Source organism: Choloepus didactylus, chromosome 11 (assembly GCF_015220235.1).
Source record: "Choloepus didactylus isolate mChoDid1 chromosome 11, mChoDid1.pri, whole genome shotgun sequence".
Classification (NCBI taxonomy): Eukaryota; Metazoa; Chordata; class Mammalia; order Pilosa; family Megalonychidae; genus Choloepus; species Choloepus didactylus.
Genome location: NC_051317.1, coordinates 39239769 through 39263068, shown reverse-complemented (window position 1 = coordinate 39263068; position 23300 = coordinate 39239769). Strand labels below are relative to the sequence as shown.

Genomic DNA, 23300 nt, shown 5'->3' with positions numbered 1-23300 from the left:
CATCCAGGGAGAAAGCCATTTTGAAACCAGAACCCAGAGCAGACGCCAGACATGTGCCTTCCTAGCTAACAGAGGTTTTCCGGACACCAATGGCCTTCCTTCAGTGAAGGTATACTTGTGTTGAAGTCTTCATCTGGACACTTTATGGCCTCAAGACTGTAACTTTGTAACTAAATAAACCCCCTTTGTAAAAATCAATCCATTTCTGGTATTTTGCATAATGGCAGCATTAGCAAACCGGAACAGCTGGAGAACCCATTGTTCTCCCCACTAACTTCCCTGTGGAAAGGCATCCCATGAGGACGTGGTGAATACAGTATAATTCAGATAAAAGCGAAGTTGTGCAGATAGAAGCCTCAGCAAGTTGGGAGAAGTGTGGAGCCCAGCCCATCAACTGCCCAAACATGGAACCTACCTCCCGGGCACTTTTAGGAGTGGAATGGGGTGAGGAGTTACCATTTACTGGAGATGCAGGAATGGGGTGGGAGGGCTGGGCATGGGGCATGCATACCAGCACTGAAGTATCACTGGCATAACTCATAAAAATGGGTGGATTTGCCCTGATTCATCCACCATTGGAGACAGTGGAACAGAGTGAAGCTAACTGGCCTGAGATGATCAAACTTATGTCCTTGACCTCCTTGAAACTATGTTCTTATCAAGTAATTACATATCTATGCACTTGAGATTGATATTGACAGTCAAAGTGAAATCACAAAGGCACTTACTTGGTTATTAGGACAAGAAGTTTCAACTGTAATTCAAAGACCACCCCCCCCTTAATTCAGGTCTCCATTGACAATTCCTTACCTAGCCCATGTGATCTATATGGGGCCTCCCCCTGGAGTGCCTTTCATAACGCCCTTGATTGGAAATAAAGGAAAAATCTCTATAGATTATCAATTTGAATGGGTACAAAATTGTTTGCCTGCCTGGGATCCCCTGTGTCTTGGTCTGGTCCTGTGGGTACACCATGATTTGATTCCTAGCTCTGCCACTTACTTAGCTATGTGCTCTTGGGAAAGTTATTTAATGGCTCATAATTTTGATTTCCTTATGTGGAGACAATACTGTCTATTTGATAAGGCTTTTTTGAAGATTAAATCAATGCTTAGTTGGCAAATGATGACTAGTGTCTTAGTTTGCCAGGGCTGCTGTAACAAATACCATAGATTGGTTGGCTTAAACAACAGAAATCTATCGTCTCACGGTTCATTTACTGGCTTCCTTCACAGAAGCTGGAAGTCCAAAATCGAGGTGTTGGCAGGATAACGCTTTCTCTGAAGTCTATAGTGTTCTGGTAGTGGTGTGCTGGCCACGAGTGATGCAATCTCTGTGTGGCATGGCTGTCTCTCTCCCCATCTGACTGCTACTGACTGCATCCAAATTTGCTTTGCTTAAAGGATGCCAGTCATATTGAATTAGGGCCCTCTCTCATTCCCTTTAAGCCTCCTCTTAACTAACATCTTCAAAGATCCTGCTTGCAAATGGATTCAGTATCCATGGGGCTGGGGGTTAGGACTCGAAAGTGTCTTTGTGGGGGACATGATTTAATTCAAAACAATTAGTAAACAGCAGATCCATAGCTGGTAATGCACCTGGGCAAACAGCGTAACATGTACCCTGATGCATTCAGGTAGTTTGAGGAGCGTGTCCCTGCTCACGCACAAAGTGGTTCCTAGGCCTGGCAGCCCCCTCCTCCATCCCCTCCCCCATAGGCCTGGCAGCCCTCTCCTTCCTCCCCTCCCCCATAGGCCTGGCAGCCCCCTCCCTCAGCCCCTCCTGCTGGCTGCCAGTTGGGGCATTGGGGTGGGCCTGGATTGGGGCTAATCTGCTAACAAGGCTTGGCATTCTAAAAGTGGAAGGAGCTTAAACATTTGTACAATTAAACAAATTCATTACTAAAAAGTTTTGTTCCATCCTTATTTTGATGCTCAGAGTCAAAGCCCTGGTCATACCGTTTTAGCTAAAGCACTGATTTTGCCTTAGTGTTATCCCAAGACTGCACCCAGTTTAATCTTCACAAACATTTTTCAAGTTGAGACCTTTATCCTCATTTAAGTAGATGTCTTAGGGGTTGGGGAGGGTCTCTCATATAGTTGGGGATTATTGTCCTAGGACCAAAAAGGAAGACTTACATTATGCTGTTGTTCACACACGGTTTGTGTATATGAACATGTAGACTCAGGCTTTATTTCTGCAGAATATAATAAAAAATCGTAAGCATGGGTTTGTTATGAGAAAAAGCCACAGAGCTTTACTATGAAAGCACATGGCACTGGGTCTTCATTGAGATTTTTAAAACTCAAGTCTGTTGTCTATATTAACTTTACAGAAATAGCATGCATAAATACTAAAGTACAGAGCTCCCATATACCATCCTATCATTAACACCTTGCCTTAGTGTGGTACATTTATTATAATTCATGAGAGAACACTTTTATAATTGTACTATTAAATATAGTTTGTCATTTATGATAGGGTTCACTGTGTTGTACAGTTCTGTTTTTTTTTAAATTTTTGTTCTAGTAACATATATATGAACTAGAATTTCCCCCTTTAACCACTTTCACATGTATAATTCAGTGCTGTTGATCACATTCACAATGTTGTGCTACCATCACCAGTGTTGTCTGTAGTAACTTTTGAACTGATGAGAAGTAGTCCAAATGTTAGAGAAGGAACAGGTGTTAGCTGTCATGCAGTCCAACACTTCAGTTTTGGATTTGAGGAAATTGAACCCTGACTAGTTTATGACAGACTAATTGACTAGAACCCATGTCTCCATTCTGACCTCATTGCTAATTTGTCTACCTGAAATTGTCCCGCCTTGGAGGCAGTGCTTGTTTCTGGTGATGTAGCACATCAGCCACTCTCCCAACCTTGGTGGTAATTGCATACCCGGCCACCAAATTGCAGAAATGCTTTAAGACTGCTCTAGATTTTCTTGGATACTGAGTAAGTCTCTGGCCATCTTCCCCACTCCCATGGGTTGATGCTTCCTCATGGAATGCACAATTTTAATAGGATGCGTAAAAAAATCATTACATAACTTGCCTCCTGCCTTCTTTATCCCACTCTGCCCTCAGACCTCCCAGTGTCCTGGACCTTTCAAAGGCCCGTGGGGCAAGCCGTCTCCAGTTAGTCATCTGACTGCTTGTTGCTGCAGTTCCCTAGCAGCCAGAAAGCTGCAGCTTTGAGTTTATAGTTGGACAGTGCACAGATATGATCACTAAATATTTGTTTGACACTATTGAATTTTTGTGGTATTGAAAAACAAACAAAAATCCCTCTACTGTTCTAGGATACCTTAATGTAAGGCAATGAAAGACGATACTGATGAACTGGCAATGAAAGTCGATACTGATAAACATTATGGTTTTTCATCTATGTGGCACTAGGGTTTGCTTCATGTTATTTTTCTTTAGGTGACAGAAGAATGGGTTTAAGTAAGAACATATTCAATGCTTAATATGCTTTTAAATTAATATAGCTCCCAAAATATTTACTTTAGAAACATGTTGAGAATTTGCTTTGTATAATACAACTATTTTGGAAGCTTCTTTCCCTCTGTGATAGTTAAGTAAAAATAGAATAACTAGTGTTCTGTTTTAACACCTACTGCTTTCATCCACTAGAATATTTTTTGCCTTTGGAATCTTAAAAAATAAGGTCATAGAGTAATGAGTTGTTGTGCAGAATTTTATTTAAATTTCTACTTTCCTTGGCAGTCTTCAGCTGCCTCACATCTGGACTCTTACCTGGCTCTCTTCATCTCTTATTTCTGTTTGGATAACCAGAATTCCCTATTTATTTGCTTTTTACTGGATTCCTCATTCTCTTGATTGCTCACTGTGTGCTCAAGCTGTTGAAGACATTTAGTGCAAACTCAGAGGATCACCTTGAGAAAAGCTTTTGTATTCCTCCCTGCCAGGAAGACAGAAAACACTTCAAAACATCCTCCTGGTTTTAGTGGCACTTGGAGAGAGATTTAAATTTACTCTTCCTTGACATTAATGGAAAATATACTTTTTGTCAGGATCTATGTTAGCTCCTTTAGAAAAATGGCAAGAAAATGCATAGATGGTTTATTTGTTTTTAAACGTCACCCCCCCACTACTAATTCTTTCCTTCAGGTTCTGAAAAACTGATGCAAATAATATAGATCTATCAGTGACTTTCCAATCACTCTGAAATGCTCAACTTTCTCCTCTTCTAGCACCATAACCTTTTCCTTTACAGACACTTTTTATAAAGAGTAATTTATATTCAGTATCTTTATTTCTCTTTTCCCATTCTTTTCTTAGTCCACATCCATGTGCTTTATGTCCAACCAAAGAAATTATTCTAATGAAGAACACTCTTTTGGTTATCTACTGTTGCACGACAAACCACACCAAGACGTAGTGGCTTAAAGCAACAACCGTCTATTTAATCTCTCACGATTCTGAGGGTGACTGGCTCAGCTGAGCAGTTCTTCCACTTCACGTCATATTGGTTGGGTGGCGGTTATCTGGGGGCCCAACTAGGTTGGAACGTCCAAGGTTGCTCACTCACTCACTCACTCACATGGCTCCCATGGGCTGTGGACCAGAATGCTTGGTTCTCTTCCATATGGTTTCTCCATGTGGCTTGGACAGCTCACAACATGTGGCTGGATTCTGAGGGAGCATTCCAAGCACAACATCATAAGTTCTCTAAAGAACTAGCCTAGGAAGTTTCACAGTGTCACTTCCTTCCACAGTCTGTTGGTCAAACCTGCTCACAGTGCTAGCACAAATTTAAGGGGCGGGGAAATTGTCCCTCTCTTAATAGGGTAGGGACATGGTCACATTGCAAGATAACACCTGAGATGTTGCAGCCATCTTGAAAACACAATCTATCCCAATCATTAAGGATATCCTATTTGTCCAAACCAATCCATTTAGCACTGTTGGCTACTCCCTGTGGTTTTTTGATGCTGCTCTCTGGTGTTTTCCTTTCTACCTCTCTCCCCACTCATCTTCAGCCTTCTCCCTTTGCTCTTTACCTCCGTGCTCCTCCCAAGGTTCTTCCCCTCCCTCTTTTCATTCTTCATATCTTTTTTTTTTTATCAATTTATCAACATTTATTAAATCAGTTTCATTGAGATGCATTTACATACCGTACAATCCATCCAAACTGTACAATCAATGGCTTTTTTTTTCATTTTTATTGAGATTGTTCAGATACCATACAATTATCCAGAGATCCAACATGTACAATCACTTGCCCCTGCGTACTCTCATACAACTGTGTATCCATCACACTTAATTTTTGTTCAATTTTTAGAAACTTTTCATTACTCCAGACAAGAAATAAAGTGAAAGATGAAAAAAGAAAAAAAGAAAAGGAAACTCTAATCCTCCCCTATCCCTAACCAACCCCCCTCAATTGTTGACTCGTAGTATTGATACAGTACATTTGTTACTGTTTATGAAAAAATGTTGAAATACTACTAACTGTAGTATATAGTTTGTAATAGGTATATAGTTCTTCCCTATATGCCCCTCTATTATTAACTTCTAATTGTATTGTCATACATTTGTTCTGGTTCATGGAAGCGATTTCTAGTATTTGTACAGTTGATCATGGACATTAACCACCATAGGATTCAGTTTTATACATTCCCATCTTTTGACCTCCAACTTTCCTTCTGGTGACATATATGACTCCGAGCTTCCCCTTTCCACCTCATTCACACAACATTCGGTGCTGTTAGTTATTCTCACATCTTGCTACCAAAACCCCTGTTCATTTCCAAACATTTAAGTTCATCCTAATTGAACATTCTGCTCATACTAAGCAACCACTCCCCATTCTTAAGCCTCGTCCTATATCTTGGTACCTTATATTTCATGTCTGTGAGTTTACATATTATAATTAGTTCCTATCAGTGAGACCCTGCAATAATTGTCCTTATGTGTCTGGCTTATTTCACTTAGTGTATTGCCCTCGAGGTTTTGTCATCAACCCATTTTTTTTTTTAATATGGTTTTGTTCACTCACCATACATTCCATCCCAAGTAAATAATTGATGGTTCTCTGCATGGTCATACATTTATGCGTTCACCACCTTCACCACTATCTATATAAGGGAATCTACATTTCTTCCACAAGGCAGGAGGGAGAGTCAAAGAAGGTAGAGAGGCAAAAGAAAGAGGAAAAAAAAAATGACAGCTAGGAATCAGCAAAAGGAAAAACAACCTTAAATCAAAGTAGAATAAAGAATCAGACAATACCACCAATGTCAAGTGTCTAACATGCCTCCCCTATCCCCCCCTCTTACTGCATTTACCTTTGTATATCACCTTTGTTACATTAAAGGAAGCATAATACAGTGATTCTATTAGTTACAGTCTCTAGTTTATGCTGATTGCATCCCTCCAATGCCTCCCCATTTTTAACACCTTGCAAGGTTGACATTTGCTTGTTCTCCCTCGTAAAAGAACATATTTGTACATTTTATCACAATTGTTGAATACTCTAGATTTCACTAAGTTACACAGTCCAGTCTTTATCTTTCCTCCTTTCTTGTGGTGTCTCACATGCTCCCCACCTTCCTCTCTCAACCGTATTCATAGTTACCTTTGTTCAGTGTACTTACATTGTTGTGCTACCATCTCCCAAAATTGTGTTCCAAACCACGCACTGCTGTCTTCTATCACCCTGTAGTGCTCCCTTTAGTATTTCCTGTAGGGCAGGTGTCTTGTTCACAAAGTCTCTCATTGTCTGTTTGTCAGAAAATATTTTGAGCTCTCCCTCATATTTGAAGGACAGCTTTGCTGGATATAGGATTCTTGGTTGGCGGTTTTTCTCTTTCAGTATCTTAAATATATCACACCACTTCCTTCTTGCCTCCATGGTTTCTGCTGAGAGATCTGCACATAGTCTTATTAAGCTTCCTTTGTATGTAATGGATTGCTTTTCTCTTGCTGCTTTCAGGATTCTCTCTTTGTCTCTGACATTTGATAATCTGATTATTAAGTGTCTTGGCGTAGGCCTATTCATATCTCTTCTGTTTGGAGTACGCTGTGCTTCTTGGTTCTGTAATTTTATGTCTTTCATAAGACATGGGAAATTTTCATTAATTATTTCCTCTATTATTGCTTCTGCCCCCTTTCCCTTCTCTTCTCCTTCTGGGACACCAGTGATACGTACGTTATTGTACTTTGTTTCATCCTTGAGTTCCTGAAGACATTGCTCATATTTTTTCATTCTTTTCTCCATCTGCTCCTTTGCGTGTAGGCTTTCAGGTGTTTTGTTCTCCAGTTCCTGAGTGTTTTCTTCTGCCTCTTGAGATCTGCTGTTGTATGTTTCTATTGTGTCTTTCATCTCCTGTGTTGCGCCCTTCATTTCCATAGATTCTACTAGTTGTTTTTTTGAACTTTTGATTTCTGCCGTATATATGCCCAGTGTTTCCTTTACAGCCTCTATCTCTTTTGCAATATCTTCTCTAAACTTTTTGATTTGATTTAGCATTCGTTGTTTAAATTCCTGTATCTCAGTTGAAGTGTATGTTTGTTCCTTTGACTGGGCCATAACTTTGCTTTTCTTAGTGTAGGTTGTAATTTTCTGTTGTCTAGGCATGGTTTCCTTGGTTATCCAAATCAGGTTTTCCCAGACCAGAACAGGCTCAGGTCCCAGAGGGAAGAAATATTCAGTATCTGGTTTCCCTGAGGGTGTGTCTTAGAAAATTGCTCCACCCTGTGATGCCTCAGGTCACTGTGCTTTTCTGCCCAGCAGGTGATGCCTGTTAGCCTACAATTCTTGACTGGTGTGAGGAGGTGTGGCTGTGTTCCCCCAGGCTCTGGGGTCTGGTTCTGAATGGAAAGGGCCCCACCCCTTTCCTCCTAGAGAAGACAGACCCCCAAGGTGGAGGTCATTAGCATATCAATGGTCTCGCTCTCTGCTTGTGCTGTCTCCACCCTTCCCTGAGTCACAGCCCTGGAAACTGAAAATGACTGGGGCTTTCTCCACTGAGCCGAAAAAGAAACAGATAGTCCCCTTCGGACCTAGTCCAAGGCGATCCTCCGGCTCTCCAAGGTCAGTCGTCACCCAAAGCCTCTGTCTGTTTTTTGGGGATGCGTACCTGTAGTGAGCAGTTCACACTTGCTACTTAAAACCCCAGTTGGAGCTCTGCTGAGCTATATTCGCTTCCTGGGAGAGAGCTTCTCTCTGGCACCACGAGGCTTTGCAGTTTGGGCTATAGGGGAGGGGGGTCTCACCACTTGGATCCACAGGTTTTACTTACAGATTTTATGCTGTGTTCTCGGGCATTCCTCCCAATTCAGGTTGGTGTATGATGAGTGGATGGTCTCGTTTGTCCCCCTGCAGTTATTCTGGGTTATTTACTAGTAGTTTCTGGTGTTTTGTAGTTGTTCCAGGGGGACTACTTAGCTTCCACTCCTCTCTATGCCGCCATCTTGCCCTGCCTCTTCGTATCTTTTTTAGACTACTATATCCACACATATAGTTTAAGCTTTGATCAATTTATTCATTTGACCAATACTTATTGAACAATTACTATGCACATACCAACAATTGGATGAAGGACTGATGACATAGTTGTGCAGGTTGTGCACTGCACTACCCCAAAGACACCATTCATATTATAGTTTTCATCTTGATAGACTTATTTGTCTATGTCTGTGTGTTTGTATCTGTGTCTGTGTCTATGTCTGTGTCTATGTCTATGTCTGTGTTTACATGATCATCTCTGTAGTTCACAATCAGGGATGATTTTGCTAACTAGGGTACATTTGACCATGTCTGGAGACAATTTCGTTGTCACATCTGTGGAAGGAGTTGCTATTGGCATCAAGTGGGTAGAGATCAAAGATGCTGTGAAACATCTTACAATGCACAGACAGCCCTCCACCATAAAGAATTATCCATAACATCGATAATGCTGAGGTCGACTAACCTCGCATCTGTATCTATATTTGTGATCTAATTTCAACTTGAGCTCTAAACCCAAGTTTCCAACTGTCTGTTTGCTTGTGTATTGACAGACTCCTGAATCCCAACACATCCCACAGCCCAACTCGTGGTTATGTTGCTTCAACCCGCTGCTCCTGAAGCATCCTTAGTCTTTGGGACTGCCACCATCGTCCACCGACTGGCCTTCCTGTCTCTAGTCTTGCATCCCTCCAGTCCACCTTCCATACTGCTGTTAGAATGACTGATTTTTTCCTATACTGCATAGATAGCTAATCATATCTCTCTCCTGATTTAAAACTCATCAATGATTCTCCATCAACTTCAAGTAAAGTTTAAACTTTCTAATGTGACCCACAAAATATACGTGACTGACTCCTTTCTCCTACCCCGTTAGGTTCTATCTACTCTAGTGCAGCCATTCTGGGTGCCTTGTGATTTCCGGAATGTTCTATGCTTTCTTATGTCTCTTGGCTTTTGCCCTTGCAGAAATTTTTCTATCCCAGGGTGTGGCCATCCTTCCTTCGACTCCAGGCTTGAGCTACCTCCTCCTGAAAGTTCTCCTGGCATCCTTACCCTTAGACCTTTATAAACCCAGGCTGCAGTAGGAGATCCTCTTGGAAGCCCCTTCTCTGACCCACAACAATCATCATGTCATTCTGTCATTTTTACATTTTATGCTGACATCATCTCAGCCAGACTGGGAGCTTTTCTGAGGTTTCTGGGTAGTGTTTGCCTCTATAGTACTGGTGTATATTCAGGGTTTAATAACTGTTGGTTGAATAAAAGAAGGTGTCCAGAGGAGACATGTCTCCTTTTCCAAATAAGAGCCACTGATTGGCATTAAGGGGAATGTACTTAATTTAAGAAATGGTATGAAAGCTCGATGTTCATTGTTTTAGTTTCCTCATTGCTAAAGAAAATACCATGTAATGGGTTGGCTTAAACAACAGGAATTTATTGGCTTTATGGTTTTGAGGCTAGAAGAAGTCCAAATCAAGGTATCATCAAGACAATGCTTTCTCCCAGAAGACTGTGGCATTCCAGGGCTGGCTGCTGGTGATCCTTGGTCCTTGGCTCCTCTGTCACACGACAGTGCTCGTGGCAGCCTCTTCTGACCTCTCTTGTCTCTTCTGGGTTCAGCTTCCTGCTTCCCGTGGTGCTCTCTCTATATATTTGACTTTCATTCTGCTTATAAAGGACTCCAGTAACAGGATTGAGATCCATCCTGATTCAATTGGGCCACACCTTAACTGAAGTAACCTCATCACAAAGTCCTGCTTACAATGGGTTCACACCCACAGGAATGGATTAAGTTTAAGAACATGTTTTCTTAGGGTACATGGCTCCAAACCACCACATTCATCAAAGACAAAATGTTGAATAAAGTATGGTATATCATATTGTAGAATGTTTTACAGTTGTTATGCATGAAAATTGGAAAGACAATCTGTGATGTATTATTAAGGAGAATATGCATGAAAAAATTTTATAACATAGTTTAAATGTGTACACATGCATATGCTTGCAAATGTTTGTATGAGCATGGAGAATGATATGAAAAGACAGGCTTCAAACCGCCAACATTGGTTATACTGAACATGCCTTATTATTGTAAATAATAATCAATAGTTAAAAAGTAAGTGGGGGATTCTGGGAAGATGGCGACATAGAAAGAAGTGGAAGACTTAGTCTCCCCCAGAACAATTCATAAATGAACAAAAAACCAGTAAATAACCTGGAATGGTAGCGGGGAGACAAACATGACAGTACACTCAACATCCACCTACATGAATTGGGAGGAGTGCCCGAGATCACAGCATAATATCTGTAAGTAAAATTGCGGACCCGCGCTGAGAGCCGAGAACCTAGAGCCGGGAGCCCCTCCCTCATGGAAGCCATGCCGTGCACTTTCTCAGCACAGCCCCAAGTGAGGTTTTAATAATCACTGCTCAATACAGACAGCGAATCCTCAACAAGCAGACAGAGGCTTTTGGTGATGGCTGACCTTGGGAGAATCGGGGGAAATATTCTGTCTCTCGCTCTCTCTCTGTGGAGAAAACCTCAGCTGCTCTCAGCCCACAAGGCATTGCAGTAAAGACAGCCTCACACACTCTGTATTCTGAAACGAGCTGAGAGCCCCGCAGCACAGCCCAGCGGCCCAGGGCTTCCCTAGAGGGATGGTGCACACTGATGACGTAGCACGGCATGTTCTCTCGGCTGAGGGAGGATCGCGGCTGGGAGGGGATATCCGCTCGGAGAACCCAGGGGCGCTACGCCAAATCTGGTAGTTTAGGGGACACGGAGAGAGAGCTGCCCTTCCTCCCTGGCCACCCGTGCGCACACCCCACATTCAGGGCGGGCGACTCCAGTGGCGCTCCCAGGCTGAGCTCTCCAACTGAACACACAACAATCATTCCCCCTCACTATGCGAGAACTGACTGGAGGGATATACGTGGCTCACCAATGCCATCTGCTGGTTACTTAGAGAAAGTGTATGTCACCAAACTGTGTCTCTGAAAAATTAGATCGATATCCCTTTTTTTATTGATACAACTTGAAAGAACCCTATTAAGCAAAACAAATGCCAAGAGGCCAAAAACAATAGAAAATCTTAATGCACATGATAAGACCAGATGATATGGAGAATCCAGCTCCAAACACACAAATCAAGATTTCGGAAGAAACGTTATACCTCACAAATTTAATTAAAGAACTTCAATCAAAGAACGAAAACATGGCAAAGGATTTAAAGGACATCAAGAGGACCATAGCCCAGGATATAAGCGCCATAAAAAACACACTAGAAAAGCATAAAGAAGACATTGCAAGAGTAAATAAAAAAATAGAAGATCTTATGGAAATAAAAGAAACTGTTGGCCAAATTAAAAAGACTCTGGATATTCACAATACAAGACTAGAGGAAGCTGAACAACATCTCAGTGTCCTAGAAATCCACAGAACAGAAAATGAAAGAACAAAAGAAAGAATGGGGAAAAAAATTGAAAAAATCGCAATGGATCTCAGGAATACGATAGATAAAATAAAACGTCCAAACTTAAGACTCATTGGTGTCCCAGAAGGGGAAGAGAAGGGTAAAGGTCTAGAAAGAGTATTCAAAGAAATTGTTGGGGAAAACTTCCCCAACCTTCTACACAATATAAATACACAAAGCATAAATGCCCAGCAAACTCCAAATAGAATAAATCCAAATAAACCCACCCCAAGACATATTCTGATTAGACTCTCAAATACTGAAGAGAAGGAGCAAGTTCTGAAAGCAGCAAGAGAAAAGCAATTCACCACATACAAAGGAAACAACATAAGACTAAGTAGTGACTACTCAGTGGCCACTATGGAGGCGAGAAAGCAGTGGCATGACATGTTTAAAATTCTGAGAGAGAAAAATTTCCAGCCAAGAATACTTTATCCAGCAAAACTCTCCTTCAAATTTGAGGGAGAGCTTAAATTTTTCACAGACAAACAAATGCTGAGAGACTTTGCCAATAAAAGACCTGCCCTACTTCAGATTCTAAAGGAAGCCCTACCAACAGAGAGACAAAGAAAGGAGAAAGAGATATAGAGAGTTTTAACAGACATATATAGTACCTTACATCCCAAATCACCAGGACACTCATTTTTCTCTAGTGATCACAGATCTTTCTCGAGAAGGGACCATAAGCTGGGACATAAAACAAGCCTCAAGAAATTAAAAAAAAAAAAATTGAATATACTCAAAGCACATTCTCCAAACACAATAGAATACAAATAGAAGTCAATAATTTTTGAACTATAACTCCACTATTTACTTCCTACATGATAAAAAATACACAAACTCTAAGGACAAATCAGTGGTTTTGAACTCAATGTAAAATATGTAATTTTAGACAACTATATAAAGGTAGGGGAATGAAGGAGTATAGGAATATAGTTTACATGTCCTATTGAAGTGAAGGTGGTATCAAAGAAAAACAAGAGTGATAGGGATTTAAGAGGTTAATTTTAAGCCCCACAGTAAGCACAAAGAAATTATCAGAGAATATAACCATAGAGATGAAATTCGAGTTTGGGTTAAGAGAAATGGGGGAAGGGGCAATGGGAAGTTAAGAAAGGAGTATAGGGTTGCTGTTTGAGGTGAAGGCAAATTTCTAGCAATGGATGGTGGGAAAGAGCATAACATCATTCTAAATGTGATTAATCCTGCTAATGGAAGGATAGGGAGGGGGTGGAATGGGAAGATTTAGTCTGTATATATGTTTCCACAGTTGAAAAAAGGAAAAAAAAAAAAGAGTCTAACTAGACGACAATTGAATGCTAAGGATGAACTTGGATGGGATTGGAGGGTGGAGGACAGGTGGCTCGAAGGGACACAGTTGAGACATAAGGAAAAGGAAATATAGAATGTAAGCATTGTATCATTGTTGAATCTCTTATACTTCTTAGCTGCACTTAATGAAATTACATAAAACAACGTTCTTGTTCATGGGAAGTACATACATGAATTATAGTGTATGTTCAAGGATGTGTGCAGCTAACTCTCATATGTTCAGAAGACAGAGAAATATTTGATTGATGATAGATAGCGAGGGAGGGAGGGAGGGAGGGAAAGAAATAGTGATGTGACAGCATGTTAAAGTTGGTGGATTGAGCTATCGGGGGAGGGGGGTCAGGGTATGATGGAATTCTGTGTATGGGGCTAGTATTGTTTTTGCAACTATTCATATAACTTTGAATTTATTTCAAAATAAAATAAAAAAAGTAAGCAGTGATATTAAGAAATTAATTTCAAGCCCAGATATGAACTTGTAGACAAATGCTGAATATGTGAGAAAGTATAAAGAATATTGTTAGTTTAGGAACATTTTTATAAAAATGGGAATATTGTCTCTGTGTGTGCATGTTAAATTTTATATATGCTTAGAAATAAGTCTGTAAAGATTTAGAACAAAATAACAGTGATACTTCTGGATGGCAATTGGTTTTTATTTCTTTCATTGCCTTATTTGTATTAGGCCATTTTAAAACAATGAGAACGTATTTTTTTCATAGTAAAAATGGCATTATTTCTAAAAATAGTAGTACTGAAATCTGGTACCATTTAGCTGTCTATCATCTGGATACTAAAGACTTGAAACAACAACAATAATATGAAATTATTACAAAATAAATCCACTTGGCAACAGCAGTTGCCACCTGACATTTTTGTTCCTTTCTTTTAGCAAAGACTGAAGGAAGAGAAGGAAGCCAAGCAGGCTCGTTTGGATGGTCGGCATGACTACTTATTTGGGATTGTAGCTTCCTGCGTGGACCTGAACAAAACTGAAGTGGAGGATGCCATCCTTGAGGGGAATCAGGTGCGCCGCATTTGGGTTCCTCTTGACTTGGTTGTGGAGGGCATGGCCGTGCCTTGGTGTGTGGGGGGTACATTCTTTTTACATGGACAGGAACCCATTGAGACTCTGTTCCGGTGGCAGCAGAAAGAGCTGAGGGCTCTCCAGCTCTCCATGTTGAATGGGGCACTTGCAATCATCATTTGAATTCCATGATTCTGTTGCCAGCGTCTGCATCCTTCTCCATCCAATGAGGCTGGTTGCAGATGCCATTTTGGAACCTGAGGTTGGGGAACAGAATCTCCTTCCAGCGGCTGACTTAGCTTTTTAGGTCCATCCATTTCTAACCTGGAAGCCTGAGCTGCGCTGTAGTTTCCTGGCCTTGATTTTGGGCAGCTGAAAATGATTTCTTTTGTTCCTGACCTTGACTTTTCTTTTCTGCAGTAATTACCTTCCAAAACCTGGGGTCTGATTTGCTTGGTCATTTAACTTTGGATTGGCAAAGCCAAAATATGGGATGATATAATTTCCTGGGCAACGAGGAAGGCATATCAGGAGCCTTGTGATGATTCCTGAAGGTTTTTTTTTTTAAACTAATTGACATGAAAAAAAGAAAAAAGCCTCCTTTGTTGACAGGGGCTCTTTGCTGCTGATAATGCTTTTCAGGGGTAGGTTGGTCAGTGTTGCGCAGGGGAGGAGCAGTGGTTTAAAGCGTTTGCTGACTCACCGGACTGTGTAAATACTCCTGTCATGGCCGATTCCAAGCTATCCATGTGATGTCGCTGCATGTGGAGTAGGGAATGAAGTGCAGTGGACTCTCATGAGCCAGTACGAGCCAGATCCCAGACACCACTGGCTTGGTTCCTTCTTGCTGGGCCACTCTTGGGTAAACAGGAGTCAGGGGGACAATTAAGTGTGGATAACTAAGGGATGTATCAATCAGGAGTCAAGGGAATGTCCTTTTCTTTTTCTCCTCCTCCTTGGAGCTTATACTTAGTGTCAGCTCCTGTTCTAAGTGATGCACATTTATGGTCTCATTTCATTGTCACAATGCCAGGAGTTCCATAATATTTATTTCCCCAAGATGGAGACATGGGAGACAGAGTCACAAAGCTGATTCATACTCAGGGAGATTATTCCAGAGGTGAAATGCTGAACTGTTACTCCACCATGCTTACCAAGTCAGACATCTGGATGGATAATGGGGATGGATAAATGGATGAAAGTTCAGAACCCTAGGTAGCCCCAGATCCCAGGAGTCTCAGAGTCTGGAGGTTTCAAGAAAACAGCCTGGCTCAGGCTCACAAGCAGGGTTAGGAAGGAAGGAGTTTTAACAGTGTCCACAATGGAAGAATCTCCTTCACCAGGTTCTTGGCTCAGAAATTAACCTCAATGAGTCCACTCTACTTGTCCCCATAGCATCCTCAATCAGTGAACCTTACCAAAGGACTTAGGGCAGTTTGCATGGTGGAATTTGGAAGGGGCTTATTTTTACACTTAAGTTTTCAGGTTAAATTTTATCTTTTTTCTCCTGCACGAGTTCAAAACTCTGCTATTGACTGTTTAAAATGGTAGCCGGGCAGTTGGCAGAACCTTATGGAGGGGACTAAGTTTTAGGTTGTTACTGGAAAGAGTATTCCATAGTCATGTGTGTCCTCATGGCAATTTTCAGTGATTATTAAAATTTATTATTAATTATCTCTCGTATGTTAGACTGTATTTTGAAAGATTTTCTCTCTTTCTGATCTGCAGTTGTCTAAAAATGAAACACATCTATGTTCACATCTGATTTCAACAGCTCAACACTTTAGGAAATGAGCAAAAATGGAGGGACAATCCCTTTTTAAATATGGATACACAGCAAATATTTCTATGATTAATTGAATTACTTTTTTGAATTAAATCTTTCATCTTGCGAGGGATATTAAAGACATATTAAAATTGTTTCATGGTTTCTATGCGGAAAAAATATGTTGTCTTCTATATAGGATGCATTAGATGCAGTATTATCTGAATACGAAAGATTATAGTAAATTTTACTTTCTAATTCTCTGAATGCTGATTTAAATGCTGTTTCTAAGTCAGTATAAGTCATTAACTTGCCTTTTCTTTTTCCCAGATTGAAAGAATTGATCAACTTTTTGCGGCTGGTGGACTCCGTCACCTCATGTTTTACTACCAGGATGTGGAGGTAGCAGAAACAGGTACCCCAATTTAGTGTGACATAACCCAAAATGTGTCATTTGATTTATCTGAGGGTAGCATGAAGCAGAAGGTGCCATGAAAACTGACCATGACTCTTACTCTTTCACCTTTGGGGGGTGAGGTGGGGAGCAGGGGATGTCGAGGACCATGCCTGGTATAAGACTTTCTGTTTCCAACCTGAAGAAAGAGGACAGATAACAGTGGGTTTTCATCCCAGCTTTATTTGAGATGTTTTGTTTCCCCTCTCAGGCTGTGCTGGCAATAGGGGAATAATAAAATAGTTTATATTTAGAGACTTCCCTTTCTTATATGCTAATTCAATCTATATACTCAAGTTCTAGAACTTCTTATGGTATCTGTTTCTGGTCTATATAGGCACTATTTCTTTTTAACATAGGAATCATTGCCAATAAGTGTAACACTTGTTCTCCGGTTAAATATCACATTATGTTTCGTTTTGGATGACTGTGATTTAAATTAGTAATATTGAATGACAGGTTTAGTCATTTTCACTTCAGAAAAACTTGCAAATCTTGGTGTGGATTCAACTGGCATATACCATTCTACTTTCAAGTGGATTAATATAATTTTAAAGGACAAACCAGGGACATAAAGAGATATTTTATGATTACATTAAAATATCATATATATCCTTTTATGACCCTTTTGAAAAAGGGAAAACAGTCATTGCTCTTGGTATATACTAAGACTGTGCTTCTTTGTTTAAACATGTAAGAAATTATGCATGTATACTCTAAATGACTGGCATTTCCCCAAAGCCATAAATTTGATGTTTTGTCCTCACCAAGTTCATAACATTTTGAGGGAAAAAACCAAAACAAGATGGAAATATTGATTTCTATGCCAGATTGCAAGACACAATCTCAAATGAAATGTTAAGTTCATCCATGACCTGTGCACTGGGTGAAAAATGACCTTCACAATTAGGTCATAGACTTAGCAAGAAAGCCTCGTGGGATATGAGAATGAACACAATTTTATTATTGTTTCACATTCTCTCTTCAAACCCTCTCGGAGGGTAGTCTTCTTCTGCCCTTAGATTAAAATTCAAGCAATTCTGTGTTCTTTTTCTGCATGTTCTTGGATAATAAAATTCCTATGGTCACTTTAAATTATGAACATAGTCTCAGTTCAGAAACTAAAAATGTCCAGTCCTAGTTGACCAAAAGTTAAATCTTTCCCTTCCCCCAGCTGGGGCCACATTTTTGACAAGCACCTATGATCTGGAAAGAAGCAGATCCTCTGAGATTATTTTAGGCATCAGGCTAGAGCTTGTGGGAATCCCGGGCCTGTCTAGGGCACGTGGACCTTTCAGCAATGGCAATATTCTAACAGGTAAACTTCTTTCCAAGTGATAACCAACAGGGACTGCACATGGCATTTGTGAAACTAAAATCCTTTTGCATTTGTAGGACAACTTGGCCCTCCAGAAGGTGCGAATCCTGTTCCTGGAAAGATTAAAAAACCAAAGGTGTTTGTGACTGAGGGAAAAGACGTTGCTCTCACCGGGGTTTGTGTGTTTTTCGTCAGGACCGACCCTTCCAAACCCATCACCCCTGAGAACATCCACCGGGTAAGGGGGTGAGACCAGTCACTTACCCTGAATTACCAGAAATCATGCCAATTGTGCAGAAAATATCCCTCATGGTGGAAACATCCATTGCATCACTGTCATATCCAAAAGTATTTTCAAAGAAATATTTTTTTTAACATTTGTAACAAACAAGAGGACATTTCCCTTTAATCTGTTGAGGAAGAGGAGCTAATATTTGATCTATTAACAAAGATCGATATAACATTATATGCATGTATGTGTGTGTATAACAACGAGCTCTTATCTTTTGAAAACATTCGTATACCTAACACATTTAATGGTAAATTTCATACGTTTAAAATAAGATTTCTAGAAGTGGATATATAACTTTATTTATTGTGGAAAACAAACTGTACCAGTCCTCCCCCCATGCCCCGTGGGTACATTATCTGCTTGGAGCAAATAAACTGGTAAACATCTGTTCTATTTATCTTAGGCTTTTATTTTGGTGGTTGCCATTTACAGTATTATAAAACTTACTCCTGAAACCAGACTGTCAAAATAATAATTATCAGATATTTGGTTAATTAACAACATTGAGAAATGACTTAGTCTCCATGTGGCAATCTGAGATAATTTCAACCATACGGGATCTCCTCATCGTTTTCCAGGAGGTGAGCTTTAATATGTTAGACACGGCCGACGGGGGTCTGCTAAACAGCGTGCGGCGCTTGCTGTCGGAAGTCTTCATTCCGGCCCTCAGGGCCACGCAGCACGGCTGGGGCGAGCTCAGCGGCCTGCACGAAGCCGCCAGCATTCGGCAGGACTTCCTGTGCTCCCTGGAAGGCTTCGTGAGTGTCCTGGCCGGCGCACAGGAGAGCTTGAAAGAGAAGGTAAGGTACCCGCAGGCTGTTTCTCTACAAATGATCCGATGGTGAACAATCACAATGTGCAGTGTGTGACGCTTCTCTTAGGTAGTCTTAATTTTGCTACTTGCAAATCTTGAAACAAATCTTGTGAGCAATTTTATTGCCCCCCTGAGGGATGGTGGTGGTGACTGTATCTAAATTTCTACAGTTTATAGTGATTAATGCATCTGGGGGGTTCCATAAAAATGTCCACAGGTTAGATGTTGGACCGTGAAGAGAAGGGTGTGAAATGCTGATGGTTTTTCATCCTAGAGGGAGAGGAATTTGGAACTGGGGTGTGAGTCAGTGTGTGTGTGTGTGTGTGTTGGGGGGGGGGGAGTGGGGGGAGAGAGAGAGAGAAAGAGAGATTGAGATTAAGAAACTCCTGGAAGATGACAGAGTCCAGATCAGGCCTGGGAGGTGGAGAACTGGATCCCCTGGTAATGATGACAAGGTAATGCTCACCCCTCTCCGGGGAATACAAGAGCTATTGGGATATTGGGCAGAGTGGGGAGGGGGTATTAAGGATTAGGCTTTCCAATATGTGGACGGGAGAGTTGAGCAAATTTTATCTAGACAAGGGCAGGATGAGTCCAGCTAAAATCTGAGTTATATTTGCAATTAGCTATGAGGCAGGTCAGATGTGATACGTTGAACTAAATGAAACTGATGACAGCTTACTGAAAAAAAGCAGCATTTTTCATCTGGGTCCACTTCGTGTTGTAGTGGAGGTATTAAGGGAGTGAGACAGATCCCACAGAGGAGGGAGGCAGAGCTGCTTCCTGAGGTCCAGACCCCCATTCTCCCTTCATTCCCATCAAACCAGGGATGCCGCAGGTGTGGGAGTGGAAGGTGCCCTGGGGAGAGGCCTGCACCCTTTGGGGTGGGTCCTGAGGATGAGTGAAGTCATGGGGGGCTGCTGGAAGGCCCCCAGCTGCAGAGTGGCATAACAAAGACCCACGGGAGTGGAGTTGTGTGTGGATGTGATGGGCTTTGCAGAGTTCTGTTGGAGTACAGCCAATTGAAAGACACAGAGTGGGGAGGGCAGGTCTAGAAGTACAGAAGTGTCTCTGAAGCCTGATGTGGATGGAGCAGAAGGGGAACTGTCAGGTCTGAGCATGAGTGGGGGTGATTACCAGGCTCCAGGGCCCTGGGAGCTCCGGGCTGGCAGGGCTTTACATGGAAGCCAAGTGAAGGACCGGGAAATGTTGAGGGTTACGTTCAGGTGCAGCTGTGGGCCATGTCCTCACCTAGCAGAACTCCCTCGCCTGGGTTTAAGGGAGAGGGTGTGAACCCAGCTCCTGGCACCCCCCACTCTTGACCGGCTCCTTCCCCCGTCACATTTAAAGTACACCTTGATTTCACAGGGGTGGGCGCTGGGCTTCATGAAGTGGCTCCTTGACCACATTGGAGTTTGAGGGTGACAAATAACCACATTTCTTCCTGCTGGTTCTGAACCAATTGAGGGAAAAGTATTATCTGTGCTGTTGGTAATGCTGGCTTGGACTTAAGATCTGAATTCTGAGATTCACGGTGGGCTTGCAGGTGCACCTTCACCACAAAGAAGATGTCCTCAGCAAATAACAAGATCCATCTTGTGAGTCAGTTTATTATGGGTGTTTAAAAATACATTAGGTATGTGTTTGACAACGAACTTGCTAACTGTAAGGATGTTGTTGGGTAAGGACACGGGAGTCTTTTGCTCTGATTGGTTTCAAAAAGAGATAAGAAACAACTCCCCCCAAACTTCACCCTCTTTATCAATCTCTTGAAGCTGCTCCTCTTACTCTCTTTGGCTTCCTAAATTGCCTGGATAATTTCCAAGTCCCCCATGAATTTCCAGATTCTGTGATGTTGTGATTTTCTCTCTTGTTCAGTCCTGTTTTTTTGGCCCCCAATTTGACCTCAGAATCAATCATCTTGAGAAGTTTGCTCAGATGCTCAGGTGGTGCATTCAGGGATCTGGCCTGGTGCTTTCAGGAATCTTTGAAGGAGCAGTGTAGTTAGATGAGAGCATCCCCTTAAAGTCCTTCCAGGCCTAGGAGTTGAACAAATGTGTGTGTGTGTGTGTGTGTGTGTGTGTGTGTGTGTGTGTTTAAAAAAGCAGAGTCTTACTGTGTAATTTTCATATTATCTAGGTGAACCTTGAAAAGTGTGACATATTTGAATTGAAAACCCTGAAGGAACCTATGGATTACTTAGCGATAGCTAATAACCCTGAGACTTTGGAAAAAATAGAGGCTTGTATGAAAGTATGGATCAAACAGACAGAACAGGTAATTTTCAGAAACGAACATCAGTTTCTGATGCCACATTAGTGAACTAGACAATGGAGAAAGATGTATCGTGTGTCATTCCCATTTGCTTAAGTATTTTACCACGAGTACCTAAAAGGTGAGAGGATTGAGGCTGTTTTCATTTATAATCATTAGCTAAGAAGTGATAACAAGGATTCTAAGAAATGAAAATAATGGCTTTATATATTTACATAATTAAAAGGCTGCACTGTGCCACTTTTTTTCTCAAGCTATTATTTACTTTGGAGAGGACTTTTTGTAGAAGTACAAGGAGTTTTCTAATTCAGCATATTCTATAAAAGGGAACTTGAAATTTAACCTTAAAAATATTTTCAGAAAATTCCTAAATGAACGTGGATATTACATAAAAAATAAGCACAATTAAAATCAATTGACATAAGGCATGGGGGTTTTCCAAGTTATATATTGCTCCAAGATTATAGAATATATGAATAGCAAACAAATTTCCTGAGTACAGGGCCTCCAAAAGCCCATCAAAACTCACTAAGTAGTTCTCGGTAAGAACAATTTTTGTTGAAGTGTTAAAAATGGATACACATTAAGGTAGTACAGGCTGTCATTCAAAGCATGTAAATGCATAAAAATGCATCATGATTCAGGTAGCATAATTGCTTTATTTCCTTATTTTCTTAAGTATAACTTTCATTTTACAGCCCACTCAAAGGTTCATATTTTCCCTGTGCATTTAAAGGTTCTTGCTGAAAACAATCAGCTGCGTAAGGAAGCAGATGACCTTGGACCCCGAGCAGAATTGGAGCACTGGAAAAAAAGACTATCCAAATTTAACTATCTTTTGGATCAACTGAAAAGCCCAGACGTGAAGGCGGTGTTGGCTGTGCTAGCTGCTGCCAAGTCGAAACTCCTGAAGGTTGTCACCCATTTCTTTTTGCTTTATGAAGCAAACGTGATTCAAAACTCTCCAACACTTGTTACTTTCTCTTCTTTTATGTGTGAAGTGGTTTCTCATTGTGGCTTTAATTTGCAGTTCCATAATGGGTAATGATGTTGAGCCTCTTTTCATGTATTTGTTGGCCATTTGTGTAACTTCTTTTGAAAAATGTCTATTCCACAGACAGTTTCATGTTGTAGAGTAATTAGGAACAGAAAAATATTATACCTTTATGAAAAAGCCTGTAAGATGGGATGATATTGTCTTTACAGTATAACTTGGGATACTGTGGAAATATCTTTGAATTAAAGACATTTGTTGACTGGGATTCATGTATGTGTATAGACTATGAGAGGGTATTGCCTATAAGTAATTAAGACATAGCACATAAGATGATTATATATACAGTACGAATTCAGACCAGTTAGAAATAGTAAGAAATGCAAATTTACCTTATCCATTTTTTTGGGTCCTGGTATGTTAGTTTTACATTGCTGCATAACAAATTTCCCCAAAATAGCAACTTGAAACAACAAACGTTTCTTATCTCGCATTCTGTGGTCAGGAATCTGGGCAGAGTGTAGCTGGGTGTCTTGGCTCATGGGGTCGCAGCTGGTGCCGGCTCATCTGAAGGTTCAGCCGGGGAGGATCTGCTTCCAAGCTGGTTGTGGTGTTGTTGCAGGAGTCAGTCCTTGCTGGCTGTTGCTTGGAGGCCTCCTTCTGTTGCTTGCCATTTGAGACTCTTCCCAGGGCAGCTTGTGAGAGGGCAACTGGCTTCCCTTAAAGCAAACAAGTGAGAGAGTGCCCACCGCCTTTTGTCCTCTTCTGTTTATTAGAAGCAAGTCAGTAGGTTCACCCCATGATTGAGGGGAAGGGATTATATAAGAGCATGAATACCAGGAGCCAGTGATCACTGGGTGCCATCTTAGAGTCTGCCTACCACACCTGGCATTGGTGCCACAATAGCTATTTATTAGCTATTTGCATGGATGTTTCAGTCCATGCAAATGATTTCAGTAATTAGCAATAATTTTCTATAAATGTGCTTAAGAGCTACCTTATATTATTCTCAAAGAAGTATGAGAGGTGAGCTTTGCATTACACTTCATAAATATTATTGGTAGGACTTCCATAAGG

At 41.1% G+C, this 23300-nt stretch overlaps 1 protein-coding gene across 1 annotated transcript in view; it reads left to right on the top strand.

Annotated features, from left to right (window-relative positions):
• The window catches only part of DNAH5 (dynein axonemal heavy chain 5), a 249075-nt gene that overhangs the window by 5524 nt on the left and 220251 nt on the right, over positions 1 to 23300 (top strand). Inside the window, exons 2-7 of the mRNA XM_037799237.1 lie at positions 14178 to 14312; positions 16408 to 16492; positions 17927 to 18087; positions 18720 to 18941; positions 21095 to 21232; positions 21966 to 22142. Coding sequence (XP_037655165.1) covers positions 14178 to 14312; positions 16408 to 16492; positions 17927 to 18087; positions 18720 to 18941; positions 21095 to 21232; positions 21966 to 22142 — 918 coding nt within the window. The remainder of the gene's footprint in view (positions 1 to 14177; positions 14313 to 16407; positions 16493 to 17926; positions 18088 to 18719; positions 18942 to 21094; positions 21233 to 21965; positions 22143 to 23300) is intronic.